Genomic DNA, 17,545 nt, shown 5'->3' with positions numbered 1-17,545 from the left:
TTAAAGGGAACACTCTAGAATGGTTCAAAGTCCAGGTTTAAGTTAAATCAGTCAAATAGGATGTAAAAAAGATACTTCTAGAATATTATGAAACTATTTTCATTGTTCATCATATATAAGATTAGTGATAAAATTATGTGAATTTTGGGAGAAATTCGTTTGCGTTAAAAATATGTCTTTTTGCGCCACTAGTTTTTAAAGTACCTAGTACCATTTGCGCCAAAAGGTATACGATTACGACAATTCATTTTTGATAAAAAAAAAAACACAACAATTGATGACTTCACTTCTCCTTTTAGCTAGATATGCGAGTTTACATTGGTGAAGTTTAGGTCATTGCTTCGGTAGTACTGACATGATTTAATACAAACTTTTCCGTTGATAAACTAATAAACTATTAAAAAATAAGGTTCCATCTCCCTAAAAAAATGTTGACCTTAGATTAGTTTTGCTATTCTTATATCCTTTTTGGTCATATAGCTTTTTATGTGTTTACAAAAGTGCGTGTGTATGTCTTATACATCCTTGGCTTTCAAATAGTCTCATTTATTCCATAAATTATTGGTTTCAGTTACCACAATTTATTAAGGATTACTATGTACGGTTAATTATACATAAATATATGTACAGGTAAATTGGCGCAAATGAATTTCGTAAATTGGCGCAATTCATACATTTGAAAAATGATATTTGGCACAAATGATACCGCGAAATCTCAGTCAAAAAACGAATTTGGCATATATTTGAAAAGTTCGCATCATAATGAACATGTGCTCTACGTTTCAACTTAATATGAAATTAATGTCATGTTAAACTACCTAAAACCAAAACTTCAGGACGCACAGATCGAAAAGAAATAATCCCTCCTACTATTGTGGGAAGAAATAAACGTATCAGACAATCTTCCACGCTGGACAAACAGCCAAATCATATGACAAGCTCGATGTCGCCCAATACACTTACTCGATGTCGCCCAATACACTTATAAAACAACATGTATCGTCAATTTTTCAACTTCATACAGGTTCATAGCTGACTATGCGGGGTGGGTTTTGCTCATTGTTGAAGACCGTACGCTGACCTATAGTTGTTAACTTCTATGTCGTTTGGTCGCTGGTGGGGAGTTGTCTCATTGGCAGTCATACCACATCTTCTTATTTTCATATTTATTGAGATATATTAATTTCAAAGTAAATTCTTTATATTACCAAAGTTATTGCTTTATCGATATATTCGATTGAAATATTTCAATGTATTGATCATTTCATGTTTTATGTAATTGTTTGGCATTCGAAGTACCGATTAGATAACAGAAGTAACTTATGATTGGTAAAACAAGTTTTCCTTATGTTATTAGGCCATTTGAGAAAAGATGCTAGAACAAATCAAAATAGGTACGACTTTCCAAGTACTAAGCTGATATAAAATGTGTAGATTAAAAAACAACTGTGTTGTTTAAATAGTTTCTAATTATTTTCAAACTACATTGTAATAAAATAATTGTGTGTGTTAAATTTCACAAAATCTAACTTCCCCGTAAGGACACAAGAAAGCAAAAGAATAATTATCGAATTTTACCTTCAAAAGACATTTTACTTGTTGGAAATAAAAGTTAATAAACATTTAAATCATGTATATACCATTCAAAATTAGTTGAAAGAGCGTCTATTGAAATTAAAATCAGTGATCTGCAACCAGTTTTTTCATTATTTACCTTCATTACACTAGATAAAACTTTCATACCTGCCTAAGGAAGTCGACTAGTCTATGGTAAGTATTTAAACATATAACACAATAAAAAATATAATATATCTAATAAAGATTGAAAATTTAACATTACTTGGGGATCAAATAAGAAATTGCTTATGACTTAATTTAGAATCAGAAAACTATAAATAATTACTTTAAGTGTAAGCTGAAATAGAGACAAATTGAAATATGATTATAAGCTAGAGTGTGTGGATGCAGTAGAAAATGTCCCCGTGCCCAGGGTAAATTCCTTTATATTTTAGGATTTTGTTTGTTAGAAAGCTATTTACATCTTCTATTATAGAAATTTTCCATTTCAATTTATTTATAATCCTTTTCTATCCATGCCCCCTTCTATGGTTTTACTAAGAACTCTTATATCATTTTGTTTTTGTCATGTGATTGTGATAAGTCTGTTATGTTTTACTAACGTCTTTTTTCGGGCTGTTTATTATCGTTTTTACAAGAATCCTTCAACTACTCTATCTACTGTTTATATATTACGTTATTGTAATCATTATCAAATGTTATGATTTTCGGCCTCATTTAATTTTCACAAAACCCTTTAAATGATCGTGATTTTAAGAAATGGAAAGAAAACAAAATATACCACTACTTCACGGATGTTCACGTGCTAAAAAAACGCATTCCTAACATAATCGCCGTCAATAGAAATCCCCTTTCTACATTCAGCACTTCTCACAATTGTGCCAAAGGTGGCAATGCCGCTGCAGCCAGATTATTAAACAAAAATACATGTGGATATCCACAAATATTCCCGTGCAATGGCAGATAATGACAAACCTGCTGTAGATTATCTTCTTATAATACTGTTGGGTCAGCAGTGAACGGGAGAGCTTTATCGCTCTCCTTTTCATGTTACATTACTTGAAAACTCAAAGCCTCGTTTATCTGGTTACTTGAACCAAACAAAGGCTGGGGCAAACGGGACGGGATTTTTTTTAGAAGAACGAAGGAACATCCATATCGTTTCAGAAAACCTAAAAAATTAAAAAGTATAATTAACCAACATGTAGAAAAACACAATCACAATATTGAATTTATAAAATTCCAACAACTTGAAACGATCCAGAAACAACAAGGACAACCACATAAACAATTTGAAGATTCCCGTAAAATTCTCGAACTGTCTTGGATTAATACTGCATTGGTCTAATAGACAATATAATGGGACAAGGAAACATATTTAAAACTTCCTCTATTGATATAATGAATCTCGTTGATAAAAGACAATCGAAATCAACGAATTAAACATCGTATAAATTATACTCTTGGCGATCTCCTATCTATGTTTAAAACAATGGTATGTAAATTTGATCAAATACTAATTAGTTAATTACATGATATTTTCAATTAGTAAATTACACACATGATATTTTCAGAGTGACACAATATCGTCCGCGTATATTTTACTTAAATTATGATATTGACAAAAAGTTCTGTTCTTGTGATCCGTATGTTCCACTCTTCTTGTTTATCTGTATGTTCCACTCTTCTTGTGATCTGTATGTACCACTCTTCTTGTGATCTAGATATACCACTCTTGTGATCGGTATGTTCCACTCTTCTTGTGATCGGTATGTTCCAATCTTCTTGTTATCTAGATATACCACCTCTTGTTATCTGTATGTTCCACTCTTCTTGTTTATCAGTATGTTTCACTCTTCTTGTGATCGGTATGTTCCAATCTTCTTGTTATCTAGATGTACCACTCTTGTTATCTGTATGTTCCACTCTTCTTGTTTATCTGTATGTTCGACTCTTCTTGTTTATCTGTATGTTCCACTCTTCTTGTTAATCAGTATGTTCCACTCTTCTTGTTTATCTGTATGTTCCACTCTTCTTGTGATCGGTATGTTCCAATCTTCTTGTGATCGGTATGTTCCAATCTTCTTGTTATCTAGATATACCACTCTTGTTATCTATATGTTCCACTCTTCTTGTTTATCTGTATGTTCCACTCTTCTTGTTTATCTGTATGTTCCACTCTTCTTGTGATCGGTATGTTCCAATCTTCTTGTGATCGGTATTTTCCAATCTTCTTGTTATCTAGATATACCACTCTTGTTATCTGTATGTTCCACTCTTCTTGTTTATCTGTATGTTCCACTCTTCTTGTTTATCTGTATGTTCCACTCTTCTTGTTTATCTGTATGTTCCACTCTTCTTGTTTATCTGTATGTTCCACTCTTCTTGTGATCGGTATGTTCCAATCTTCTTGTGATCGGTATGTTCCAATCTTCTTGTTATCTAGATATACCACTCTTGTTATCTGTATGTTCCACTCTTCTTGTTTATCTGTATGTTCCACTCTTCTTGTTAATCAGTATGTTCCACTCTTATTGTTGATGCGCTAGTTGAGTCCCACTACGATAACTTTCATAGACCCCATATTTATATACCCATGCAAATCATTACATACTGCATTTTCCCCGCTGTTGTAAACTTAAATGCTCTCACTCTTTACGCTTTAAAAATTGGACCAGATTTTCAAATTTTCAAATCCTCGATCTTTTCATCATCAATGGACTTTTATAGTAAGGCGTCATGAATATTTGGAGTTGGTCGAAACAACGTGAGGGTACCGAAATTTCACCGATTTTGACATTGTTTCACCTACGTTTATTTTAAGAAAGAGACAAAAAATTATTTTGTAAATGAATCCTTACTAAATATAAAGTTAAAAAAAAGATAATTTTGAATCCATACGGAATCACTGAAAAATGGGTTCGAACCGACCTGTTAACGATTCAAGATTCTGTAATGAGGGGACCTTAATTGCCCACATGCTTAACAACACATCTGTAAAAGTAGAATTGCTGATGTGTTGTTTTATTTATTCCCAATTTTTTAACAATTTGACAATAGTCCATGCTTTTTAAGCATTTTTTACGAAGTGGATATCTGTGACGCGTTTTAATTTTTCATTTTCAAAAGTAGACTTTTTGTTGACGCGATGTTATCGTAAATTTTGCTTTTTTTCACTGGAGACTTTATTTATTAATATAAATGTGAATGTTTTGTGTATATTTAAGCATATTTAGCTATGTTGAAAGACGTGCCTAATAGCAAATTATAAAAATACGAATTGTTTTGTCTCTAAGAAAACCTATAATTTCCCTCAGCTTTTTGCATAACGGGTGCTATTTGGGTACTCGATACAATTTGGGAACTGTGACACTACCGTCATTAAGAAGATTTTTTCGGTCACATTTGAAATGGGGATATTATTTTAGGAACTGGGATGATTTGTAGTATTGTGCTATTGTGATAAGTAAGTCAAATACAACTGGTGGTGAAGACCCTTTTATATAACTTAACTAGGAAGTGACTGATAACATCAAAATCAAGGATTACTGTTTAGTTCAAAGGTAAGACGATTAACATAAATATATACACATATTAATTGGTAAAGTAAAATGTCAATAACACATTTATAATTTTTTTTAAACAAAAAAACATTGATCGTTCTGGTTTATTTACCCATTACTCGTGGACTTCCGAAAGATTTCGTTTGCTGTTTCAAAATTCCTATTTCTCAAAGCCCCCTCCTTTTCCCTGGCGCAATATAAATCTTTGTTCTAACGAACTCGCTATTATACTGATGGTAACATCTGCCTCGATATAATTCGAATCAGCCGTTACTTTAGTGATCTGAAACAAAGTTGTTCAAGCAATCAACTATACTTCTGCTAAAATATTTCTGAGCTGCACTTAAACAGAAAACATCAAGGCTCTAACATTACCACTTAGAGATCAGCAAAACCTAATTTTAATGATATATATCTTCCTCGTCCAAAAACATTGGAAAATATTAAGAATGATCCTTATTTGGGAAAATGTATTTCGCAACCGCCACGTGTCGTCTTGAGAAGAACATAACAAATTCCATACATATACATACTATAGGTTAATATCAGCAATATCTCGGATAAGTTCTATATTGGTGGCCGATTGACTTTTTTTAAAAGGGTTATGCCCCTTGGAAATATTCAAATTAATAGAAAATGGCCTCGTTAGCGCTCTCACGCGAACAATTCTTGCCAGATTTTTCATAAAACTTATACTACATGAGTCGGTTAATATCAGCAATATCTCGGACAAGTTCTATTATGGTGGCCCATCGACCTTCTTTTAAAAGAGTTATGCCCTTGGAAATATTAAATTTATGGAAAATGGCCTCGTTAGCGCTCTCACGGGTACAATTCTTGCCAGATTTTTATAAAACTTATACTATAGGTTAATATCAGCAATATCTCGGACAAGTTCTATTATGGTGGCCGATCGACCTTCTTTTAAAAGAGTTATGCCCCTTGGAAATATTAAATTTATGGAAAATGGCCTCGTTAGCGCTCTCACGGGTACAATTCTTGCCAGATTTTTATAAAACTTATACTGTAGGTTAATATCAGCAATATCTCGGACAAGTTCTATAATGGTGTACGATCGACTTCTTTTAAAAGAGTTGTGCCCCTTGGAAATATTAAATATGTGCAACGCGGGGGACATTGGAACTCTGTTCTTTTATTCAAATGGCGACATACTGTTATTTTATAGTACGTGTTGTACAAACAGTCGACATTACTATCGCCTCATCTAGCTCAGCTGTTCTTTATTCGTATTAGGCTGATTTTATGCTGGTGTTTCTCAAGAAAATGATAATAAGCTAGCTTTCTCTGTACATTTCACGTTCATCTATTTATATGACGTACTCTAATCGAATAATTAAAAAAAAAATTGACAACATTTAATGCATCGACCCTATTGAACTTGAATTACATGATAACACATATCTAACAGTTAAGTCTGCTTCATATCTTAACTTGAATCTAGAAATCTACAACAATTAAGGGTCGATTAAAAGTAAATTTTACGGCAAAAGAGATTTTTCTAATTTTCCAATTGTGAACTTTCCATTTTTATGAAGGATCATCCTAGCAGTGTCTTCATACGGAGTATATACCTCCCAGTGAATACTATTTTCCCTGGCTTGCGTTTCCTATCATGATTTCCTTGAAGATTGGTGCTGATTACAAGAAAGCTTTTGGACCAAGGGTTCTAAATGGTTAAAGTCGTCTCTTCGAAAGACTAACGAACGGCATCATTAATTGGTTAACCGTTATGGAATTACTGTGTCTTAGATAACCACGGATATTTTCCACTTGTCCTAGCAACAACCCCTTCATATTCTCTTCAATTGGTACATCGTCGAATTTGATTTATCAACGGCTTTTTACTTGCCATGAGCAGCACGACAGATGCCAATAGTGGAGCAGATACTGATTATCCTGCCAGAGAACCCCTAGTTTAGTTTTTTGTGTTGTATTTGTGCTATTCTATTTTCAATGTGTTTTTTATCGGTAAAGGTCTTGTCTACCAAAACTAATACTTTAATAGTTGGTCATGTATCAAAAGTTTATAAATCTAGCAAGGTCTTAGCGTTAGACAAGAGACAATTATCAATCCGCCAGTATCTGATTCATTAGCACTGGAAAGATTTCATCTACAGATTTAAACAGGCGAAACCTAACGGTTGTCACTAATGGGACAAGAACTCCAACCCTTTTGTAGTACCCGAGTTCACCACTGGTTTAGTGATGGTGTTCGTGTTGTTCAATCTTTATGATTGTGTTAAGTGTTTTCATTTGTCCATATTGCTGTCTGTTTTTTCTTGGACTTATGGATTATATTCCCCTTGTTATCTTCTTCCCTATTTACAATTGTATTTATGTAATTTTATGATTCTGTGTACATTTCAATAAATTTGTCTGTCATAAAAATAAAACAACCTTCAAAACTTCTTCAGTATTACGGGTAACAAAACATTTGCATGAAAAGGGTGCATCAAACAATGCTGTTTCAAAGAATTCTCACAGTTACCGAAGCAACCTTAAAGTACTATATCTGTTGATATAAAAGCATGTATCATACTCTTATAACAGTTGCTGTTATTCTTAGTCTACATAAATTTCAAACAGCAATGTGGCAAACAGCGTAGAAACAACACAAAATTGCGCAATATAATAAATTTTTGCACAAAACTCTAATAAAGAAAAGGAAAATAACGAAACCATTATCTAGTATTTCAAAGTAAAAATAGCGAAGATCACAAAAAACAAGACTACAAGGCCTTACAAAATTATTTACCTATGACCTATATCTATAATTTCGAAAGAGATATTACCTTGTGTATTCATTACCTTAAAAATTTGTTGTAAATTACCGTTTAATAGAGTTACTGCAAGTGAAAGTAAAATTCATGATTTCATAATTATATTAAGATACAGTTTTGTATAAGTATTGATCGTTCAATTTATATTAAGATACAGTTTTGTAAAAGTATTGATCTTCAATTTATATTAAGATACTGTTTTGTAAAAGTATTGATCGTTCAATTTGTATTTAGATACAGTTTTGTAAAAGTATTGACCTTCAATTTATATTATAAAATCCTTGATCTAAAAGAAAATTGTGATTAAAACTTTTTTACACCTATCTATTTCTGTAATTCTACTGCAAACAGTGGACATCGCCATCTGATAGTGAAAAGATCTCATTACGGTACGAAAAATTAAAAGCTCTCATTACGGTAGGAAATATTGAAAGATATTGCATTACGGTAGGAAACATTGAAAGATTTCATTACGGTAGGAAAAAATCGAGTCGTTTGTCGACAATTTAGGAAATTCAAATATCAAAGTCCAGAAATATTGTAAAGTCGGATTTGTTCATAAATTCATTCGGACATATTTGATCGTATTCAGAATATTTTTATTAACTTTAGAGAATGTGGTGCCGAAATATTTGCAGGTTTGTTTGTGTTTTAAAATTGTTTTGCCGCTTTTTATTTATTAACGTTGCCTTGTCTTTTATTTTGAAAAATACTCTTTGAAATTTTATTTTTATTCTTAAACATCAATACATGATTTTTTATAGTAAAGCTGTAATTTGTTCTTTCCGCTGAATGTGAATTGAAAATAATATTTGCATTTGCCATCTCTATGTTCTCCAAGTTATGACGATAGTTTTTTTAGATCTATATCCTTATTTCTTTACTTGACACAATTTGTTCATTGTCACATTTTGGTCCGTTCTTTTCAAAAGTACTTTCAGAAACATTTCGTTCTTAGGGAGTTGTTTATTTCCCATAAACCATGATTAAAATGCATAATGATTAACTGATGGAACGATATCGATATCATCACTCATTTCTCACCTGACATGCAGTTTAAAATATGATTTTCGGGTCGCCTCGTTTCATATAAAATCCCCAAATCTACCTCTGGCTCTTATAAATAATTTCCGCTGACTGGGGTATTAAGAAATGGTCATCGAGAGTAAAACCCATGCTAAAGACAGTGGCGGATCCAGAAATTTTCATAAGGGGTGGGGCCAAGTGACTGCAATAAGAGGGGGCCCGCTTAGTCATGCTTCAATGATTCCCTAAATAATCAACCAAATTTTTCCCACAGGCCCACTTCCCCCCCCCCCTCCCCCCCACCTAAATCCGCCTCTGAAAGAGGGACGTCTGTTTGACTGTGCGGGATGTATATATACGTAGTAAGGATAGGGGTGTTAAATTGAGCGATGATTCATGTAAAGAGAATAAAATGCTCTCTTCACATATAAGAGCAACTGCAACAATTCATTGAGTCGTACGGAGATGGTCTGTTGCAAGTGAAAATTTCTGTACCTATCCAACATACCCTCATTTACAAATGGCAGTACCGCAGGACGCTTTAAGTAAACAAAAATCAAATATCATCTACACATACAAGAAATATCTCAATTACTATCTATTTTTCTCTTCTTATTTTGAATGTTGATGAAACAATTAATCTATTGGTTTTTATCGGTACTAACATCGATTTCGTTTTTGATGAATTCAAACATAACTGAATATGTATTGTTTTACATTTACGAAAGTTTATGGTCCTATATCCTGTCGATATTACATACTTATATTTTTGCATTGCACAAGGTCATGCTTTTCTCAGACTGTTTATGACGCCGTTACATTAAATTCGTTGGATGTGTCTGTCAGATCATGATTTATTTACCGGTTGTCATTGGCTTTATACTAGTTTTCAGTAACTGTGAGTACTATTAGAACGGTAATTTCTGTCTTTTGTCTATATGTTAGTTGGTTTTGTCTTCGTGTCGATTTGATCAGTCAAGTCATTTCCAACTGATTTTTACATTGTGTTCTTATGTTGTGTTGTTAAACTGTTGTCTCAAGTTATGGGAGAGTTGAGCGCTCACAAACATGTTTAACCCCGCGGTATTCTGTATGTGCCTGTCCCAAGTCAGGAGATATGGAGCTATTAATTCAGTGGTTGTCGTTGGTTGCTGTCTGTTATTTGTTGTTTTGTCATAAATCAGGATGTTGTTTTTTTGTCGGAATTGTTTCACATTTGTCATGTCAGGGCCTTTTACAGCTGACTATACGGTTTTGGCTTTGCTCATTGCCGAAAGTCGTACGGTGACCAGTAATTGCTTAAAACCACATCATTTGGACTCTGTTTGGTAGTTGTTTCATTGGCAATCATACCACAATTCCCTATTTTATATGACGTTAATATTTATTTATCTATTTTACAAAATGTGTATGCTTTAAAAAGTTCATTTGTTCAATTGCCGATTGGCTGCAGTCTACCACAATGCCGCATTTGTCATGATATTTTTAACTATTGGCATCGGGAAAATATCGTTATTATTGGAATACAGTGTTAAATCTTTGAGTGGTTTATCAAAAATTTATTTACCTGGTTGTAACCGCTTTAAACGCACAAATAACTTCATCGGTTCACTTACTCAAGGACAATGATTTTGCAGTTTGCAAAACAAAATTTAAATATTCAATATTAGGTCACTGTCCGAAAATATTAACTTTCTTTGTGAGGTCTAGAATTGGGGAAAGACGAGGTTTACCGATCACCACATCAGTTTCGTGTTGTTTTTTAATGAATGATAATTGTCTGACATTGATATAATATTGTATTTTATTCTGTAAAATATACCTACAAGAATAGTCATTAAATAACCAGCACAAAATAAAATTTATTTTCCATCTCTAAATGGGTCCCTGTGATATGACATGAAATTGACATTTAGGACAAAAGTGTTCCAGTTGCAGTATAAATAACAATATTGTACCTTTATTCTTGACATCATTCATTACGTGTCTTCACTGTCTTGTAATAACAATATATGGAAGACTCTTTATCAAAGGGTACATATTTTTTTCTTCTTCTTTCAGACGAACAACATGTAGGATTTTTTATTTTTGTAGGACTTGCTCTAAATAATAGTAATCTGTAAACTTCACAATATGGCTATGTTTTCCTTATTTTTATCTTATGGAATAGGGTCATGTTATTTCAACTTTTGAATGTATTATTTCGTGGGGGGGGGGGGGGGGGGGGGGGTTAAATGCGATATACTGAATAGTGTCAAAAATACTAAATTATAAGGAAATTTAATGCTTTTTTTTCTCTCAAAGCTCGTGTGAATTTGTTCTAAATAAAAACCAAAATGTCACAAAACACTGCACCCGCTTTTTGAAAAGAAGATAGTTTAACATACATCTTTTAAGTTGGTTCACATGATCTAGCATTGAACTGTTGAGTATGACGATCAAAAATGTTGACAGTTGAATGACATTGACTATTTAGTTAGTGTTATGTACTCTCTGGAACAGTGAGCACCTTGAACATTTTTAAAAATAATATTTGTTTACATATTACCTTCTTTGGTGTACCATTTCAGCTCACCTGGTCCATAGGGGCATTATCCCTGAAACTAGAAACCCAATTTTAACAAAAAATTGCAGTATCTAAATAAGTGGAAACTCAAAATCCAAGATTAAAACATGTCCACCAAAGCCAATCTTTGATTCTGATTAGCACATTTCAAAAATACCTTCTCTCTTAAACTCAAATGGAATGATGTACGAAAGATTTTCTACAAATGATTTTCATCGATTTCGTTCGTAGGACAGATATTGCATTTTTTGGTAGGCCAGTTTTAAAAATCTTTTCTGATTTGCTTTTGCATAAGAGTTCCATTTTGTTTTCATTTCAGTTTGCATCAGTAATTATTGAGCAATACACGAATAGACAAACCAGGTTAGGATTGGGCATATAATCTTGATCACAATATTTTTGATAAAGTTTCAAAGGAAGTGTTCAACATTTTACAGTACTTTTCAGCTGCCAAAGTACCATGTTCGTTTTAGCATCGTATATAGTAACATAAGTATATGCGATGCAGGTTTCTTTGAGCCTCTAAACCTTGTGATGAAGATGAGTTCACTTAATTGTATTTTAATTTTTATCAAACGAGTGATACGAGTCTAAAACTGATACGTTTAATGAACTAATACCTCGCGCCCTATCAGATATTTGCCTGTTCAGCAGCTACCATTAAGATTTTTCTGTTGGTTGGCAAAATACTATCTGAATATTTGATAAGTTTGTGCGCATAATTATTTCTTGGACTGAGGGAATGTTTGAGTATTTCTGAACTTCTAGTTTTCAACGTCATGTTCAACAATAATTGACGGAATCCCGCTTACGAAAACAATGGAAATTTTGACTTTTAGTTTGAATGTGGACAATGCCAATATTCATCGAGAAGAAACAATATCTCTAAATTATATTAAACAAGACATTCAACTTGTTATTAAATTGAGAATGGAAATGGGGAATGTGTGAAAGAGACAACAACCCGACCATAGAGCAGACAACAGCCGAAGTCCACCAATGGGTCTTCAATGCAGCGAGAAACTCCCGCACCCGGAGGCGTCCTTCAGCTGGCCCCTAAACAAATATGTATACTAGTTCAGTGATAATGGACGTCATACTAAACTCCAAATTATACACAAGGAACTAAAATTAAAAATGATACAAGACTAACAAAGGCCAGAGGCCCTGACTTGGGACAGGCGCAAAAATGCGGCGGGGTTAAACATGTTTTTTTAGATCTCAACCCTCCCCTAAACCTCTATCCAATGTAGAAAAAACAAACGCACAACAGTAAGCACAGTAAAACTCAGTTTAAGAGAATTCCGAGTCCAATGTCAGGAAAGGAAACAAAAGAAAATAAACAAAATAACAATAATACATAAATAACAACAGACTACTAGCAGTTACTGACATGCCAGCTCCAGACCTCAATTAAACTGATTGAAAGATTATGTCTTCATCATATGAATATCAGGCACAATCCCTCCTGTTAGGGGTTTAGTATTATACCATCATAAAATATATGAGAAGAACATAACCCGTGTCATGCCAACAACTGGTTTTAGAATAAATATGTTTAATTCCGATGCAAAGACCCTATAAGTGAATCAATATTAAAGCCAAAATATGCAATCTTTAATGACCTGACAACAGTATCGTAACTATATCCCTTCTTAATAAGTCTGTTTAAAGGTTTTGTTAGCTTTTAAGGTGAATACTGACATTTTTGTGCTTTGTAAAGAATATTACCATAAAAGATTGGATGTGAAATACCCGAACGTATAAGATGTCTGCATGTTGAGTTATATTTACGAATGATGTCCTTATACCGATGATAAAATTTAGTAAATGTTTTGAATAGTTTATGATATCGAAAACCCTGGTGTAATAATTTTTCAGTAATACATAAATTTCTCTCGCTAAAATCTAATACGTTGTTACATACACGAGCAAATCGTACAAGTTGAGATATATAAACACCATAAGATGGTGACAAGGGAACGTCACCATCTAAAAATGGATAATTAACGATAGGAAATGAAAAATCATCTCTTTCTTCATAAATTTTTGTATTAAGCTTCCCGTTAATGATATAGATATCAAGATCGAGGAAAGGACAGTGGTCATTGTTAGTATTAGCTTTATTTAAAGTAAGTTCAACTGGATAAATTTCTTTAGTATACATACTGAAGTCGTCATTATTGAGTGGCAATGTATCATCCAAATATCTAAAAGTATTGCTAAATTTTTGTATCAGATGTTGTTTCGATGGGTCTTTGCTGATTTTAGTCATAAATTGTAACTCATAACAATACAAAAACAGGTCCGCAATAAGTGGTGCACAGTTAGTCCCCATTGGAATTCCGATGACTTGACGATATACGGAATCTCCAAAGCGAACAAAAAAGTTATCAAGTAAAAATTCAAGGGCAGATATAGTATCAAAGCATGTCCAATTGACATAGTTTTTTTTTTTTTGTTGATACTGAAAAATGACCTAAAAGAGTTTGAACATATATATTCGCATTCCGACTTTTTAAATGCCCATTTAATTCGGTGTGTGAATTTTTTCTTAATAAGAATATGAGGCAAAGTGGTATATAGGGTAGAAAAATCAAAATTTTGAACAGATTCAAAATCACCAATATATGCATGCAATTTATCAAGTACTTCCAACGAGTTTTTGACACTCCAAAAGTAGTTAATTCCCCTATTGTCAAAGGCCTTATTAGAACAATTTATTATCAGGTTTTTGATTGTTCCAAGTTGAAAGTCTTGTATAGTGACATATAAACGAACAACCATGTCGGTCCCTATAAATACTCTTCAACTTTGTATTTGAAATGGCCTTCAAACTGTTTTGATTAGAACGCCATTGATGAGTCTTATGTAGACGAAACGGCCATCTAGCTTACCCAATAATAAACCTCGTATCTTGGATGAGTTTTTCACCTCACAAATGACTCTCCTGTTCGATTTATTACATTTTGATTGCATGAAGGTCCAAACACATTTAGGATCTAACTTTCATATGTATTTCTTTAACCCGAGAAATCAATGTAGGATAACAAAACTTGCAGCTAGTTTGGCTCCCAGCCCCACCCACTAACTATGTGAATTTAGTTTTTAATCCTACACCGATCTTTTGATGTCGTTCCTTATATACTACAAAATATCGTTCACAAAGGTTATAAAACTATAAATACACAGCCTATCAAATGTTCATTCCTTTAACTCAGTCATGAGAATCAGAATGAATCCATGACAGGTGTTACATTATAATTCAGTGTTTACCATTTAGTTATTAGGTGCATTGATATTCATATTGTTTGATATGCATGATATTTAATAAACTTGATTCATGTATATATCAGGTTTTATTGTTTATCAGACTAGAAAATAATACATTCATTATATACAGGGATAAAATTTTTCCTTTGAATGGTGTGTATTTTGTTTCTACTTTGCCTGGCAAGGCTGTACGGTCCCAGAATAAATATATCAGTGTTCGAAATAAATAAGAAAACAAGTATTAAGACGAGAAATAAATGATACTCTGACAAAAAAAACCCACTACACTAAGTGAACATTTTTCTGTCGTTGGGTTGTTGTCTCATTTACTCTGCATTTTTTTTTAAATAGAAACAGTGCATGGCAACAAAATATTGGATAGTGAAATATGAATTAAATTTTTTTTATTGATAATAATGGCCAAAATTGAACGAAATGAGATAAAAGTCAATAAATAATCAACTGATATATCATGTAAGGAGGGGTATTTGCAAAAAAACGGCGAAGGTCGTTTTAGCGCATTGATAGGACATTTTAGCGAAAAAATGGGTTGTGTTTAGCGCTGAAGAATATAAAAATAAGAAGGTGTGGTATTAGTGCCAATGAGACAACTCTCAATCCAAGTCAAAATTTATAAAAGTAAACCATTATAGGTCAAAGTACGGTCTTCAACGCGGAGCCTTGGATCACACCGCACAGCAAGCTATAAAGGCCCCCAAAAATTACTAGTGTAAAACCATTTAAACGGGAAAACCAACGGTCTAATTTATATAAAAACGAGAAACGAGAAACACTTATGAACCAAATCAACAAACGACAACTACTGAACATCAGATTCCTGACTTAGGACAGGTGCAAACAATTGCAGCGGGTTTAAACGTTTTAATGGTACCAAACATTCACCCTTATCTGAAACAATAGTGTAACATCACAACATAGAAAGACACACTATAAAATATCAATTGAAATGGCTTAACTCAATCAAAAGACATATTAACACAGGTGAACATACACCGAACGAATAAATTTGATCTATGATACAATGTAAATACAAAATCAATAAAATAAGTGATGAATAATTAAAGTAACAGCATTATACCGCTGTGAAATGTTAAACAATTTCAGAAAAGCAACAATAACCTTAAACAAAAATCCGCCATTTACAATAATATTATACACAGGTAAATGAAAATAATTTTGTTGTAAGTTAAACAGTTTAAAAGGGAGAAAGGAAATATTTTTACAAAATAAATAAATTATAACCCATTTTAGCACTTTTGATATACCTCTTGTACAATAATGTTCATATAAATGCGATAAAAAAACTTTTCGTTCTCTTTATCTTGTTTAGGTTGATGTGCAGATTCATCGATACTTCTAATTTTAACACATGTTGTTGTTTGTAATTTGAGGATAGTAGTAAAAAAAAACACCATCACATATTGTACTTTAATTTTTCCGTTTGTTTCAACCACATTTATCTCCATGTTTAACTAAATTGTAAATGCAAACAACTTAAACATTAAACCAGCACGGTTTGAGTATGGTGCGTATTATTCAACTAAATTTTCGCTAAAATGGGCTGTCGAAAATACAGCTGTACGATTATCGGCGCTAAAATGTCGCCTAGCAGTTTTAAATTTTTCGCTACAATGTCCTGCGCCCGCGAAAAATGTCAGTCGAGAGAAGCTAAAAATTTCTCATTTTTGTTATTATTTTTTTTAACTTATTCATGGGAGTAATAAGATATTCTCGAATTCTCAGGTTGGGCTATTGTATTCAATAATATAACATTTTACATGTTTGAATGGATGAAGGAGTACTTAAGTGTTTATATTGTAAGTAAAAATATGAAGAAAGGAGACAGTATTTGTACTTCCCTATACAGGTAACAATTTCTTACCTGATTTAAGAATATAACTTTACGTATTTAACTGTAATACAACTTTGTACATCACTTAGTGGAGAATAAAATCTTTCATATTATTTTGGATTTAAAAAAAAAAAGTTGATGTTCTATCGCTTTATAGGAATACAATATAGTCACAAGAACGCCACTGTATTATTAATAGTGTTCTTGTCTAAAAGAAAATCAGGTGAAAATAAAAGAAATACACGAAAGGTAAGACTATTATGAACATTACACATATGACAAATCGTAATTATATTTACACAAAACAACTATAACTATCAGTATGTTGACAGAAAGTTGAAAGACGGTTAATTTCATCTATGCGTTTGAAGGTTTAGTACCAAATGATCATGTTCGAAAATGCAATGTTTCAAATACTGAAAGGGGCATTAGCTACGAGTTAGACAAAAATGTAAATCACGATCCTTTTTATTTCAAGTACTAATAAAAGCGGAATTTAGAAATAATATTTTGTTAAAAACAGTTAATTTCGCCCAAATTTGTCAAAATAAGCTTAAAACATCGCTGTTGTGTAATTCACTTGCAAGTGAATAATTCGATCTCATGTGAATCCGTATTCATGTGAAATTCAGTATAACCCCTTAGCTGGAGATGAGTTACGCTTGTAAAATGCGTGCTCAGTTATTAAAAGGAAAAAGAATGAAAGTGAAACAAGGATGAACCATTTCATTGACTGATTCGATCCACAAAAAAATCATTCTTATACAGGTAAAAACGTAGATTAACATATTATTTTAACCTATGACATGAAATCAAACAGACCTAGAAAAATCCAATTGCACGTGGTCACTATCTATCTATATTT

General features: G+C 32.6%; 1 protein-coding gene across 4 annotated transcripts in view; it reads left to right on the top strand.

Moving 5' to 3' along the window:
• The first annotated feature begins 1,674 nt into the window (after nucleotides 1-1,674).
• Nucleotides 1,675-17,545, top strand: part of LOC127730798 (excitatory amino acid transporter 1-like) — a 36,240-nt gene continuing 20,369 nt past the window's right edge. The window contains exon 1 of one of the 4 annotated variants that reach the window (XM_052239402.1): nucleotides 1,675-1,770. Coding sequence is in view for 1 of the 4 variants with exons in the window: in XM_052239387.1 (XP_052095347.1) it covers nucleotides 16,607-16,695 (89 nt within the window). In the remaining 3 variants the exon portion in view is untranslated. Of the gene's footprint in view, nucleotides 1,771-16,603; nucleotides 16,696-16,716; nucleotides 16,930-17,545 lie in introns of those variants that run through there. The other 3 variants (XM_052239387.1, XM_052239411.1, XM_052239393.1) reach the window with 3 other exon arrangements.

This window comes from Mytilus californianus, unplaced genomic scaffold (genome assembly GCF_021869535.1).
Source record: "Mytilus californianus isolate M0D057914Y unplaced genomic scaffold, xbMytCali1.0.p SCAF_1, whole genome shotgun sequence".
NCBI classification, from domain to species: Eukaryota; Metazoa; Mollusca; class Bivalvia; order Mytilida; family Mytilidae; genus Mytilus; species Mytilus californianus.
Note: the sequence above shows the minus strand (reverse complement) of the source record. Positions and strands in the feature narration are given on the sequence as shown.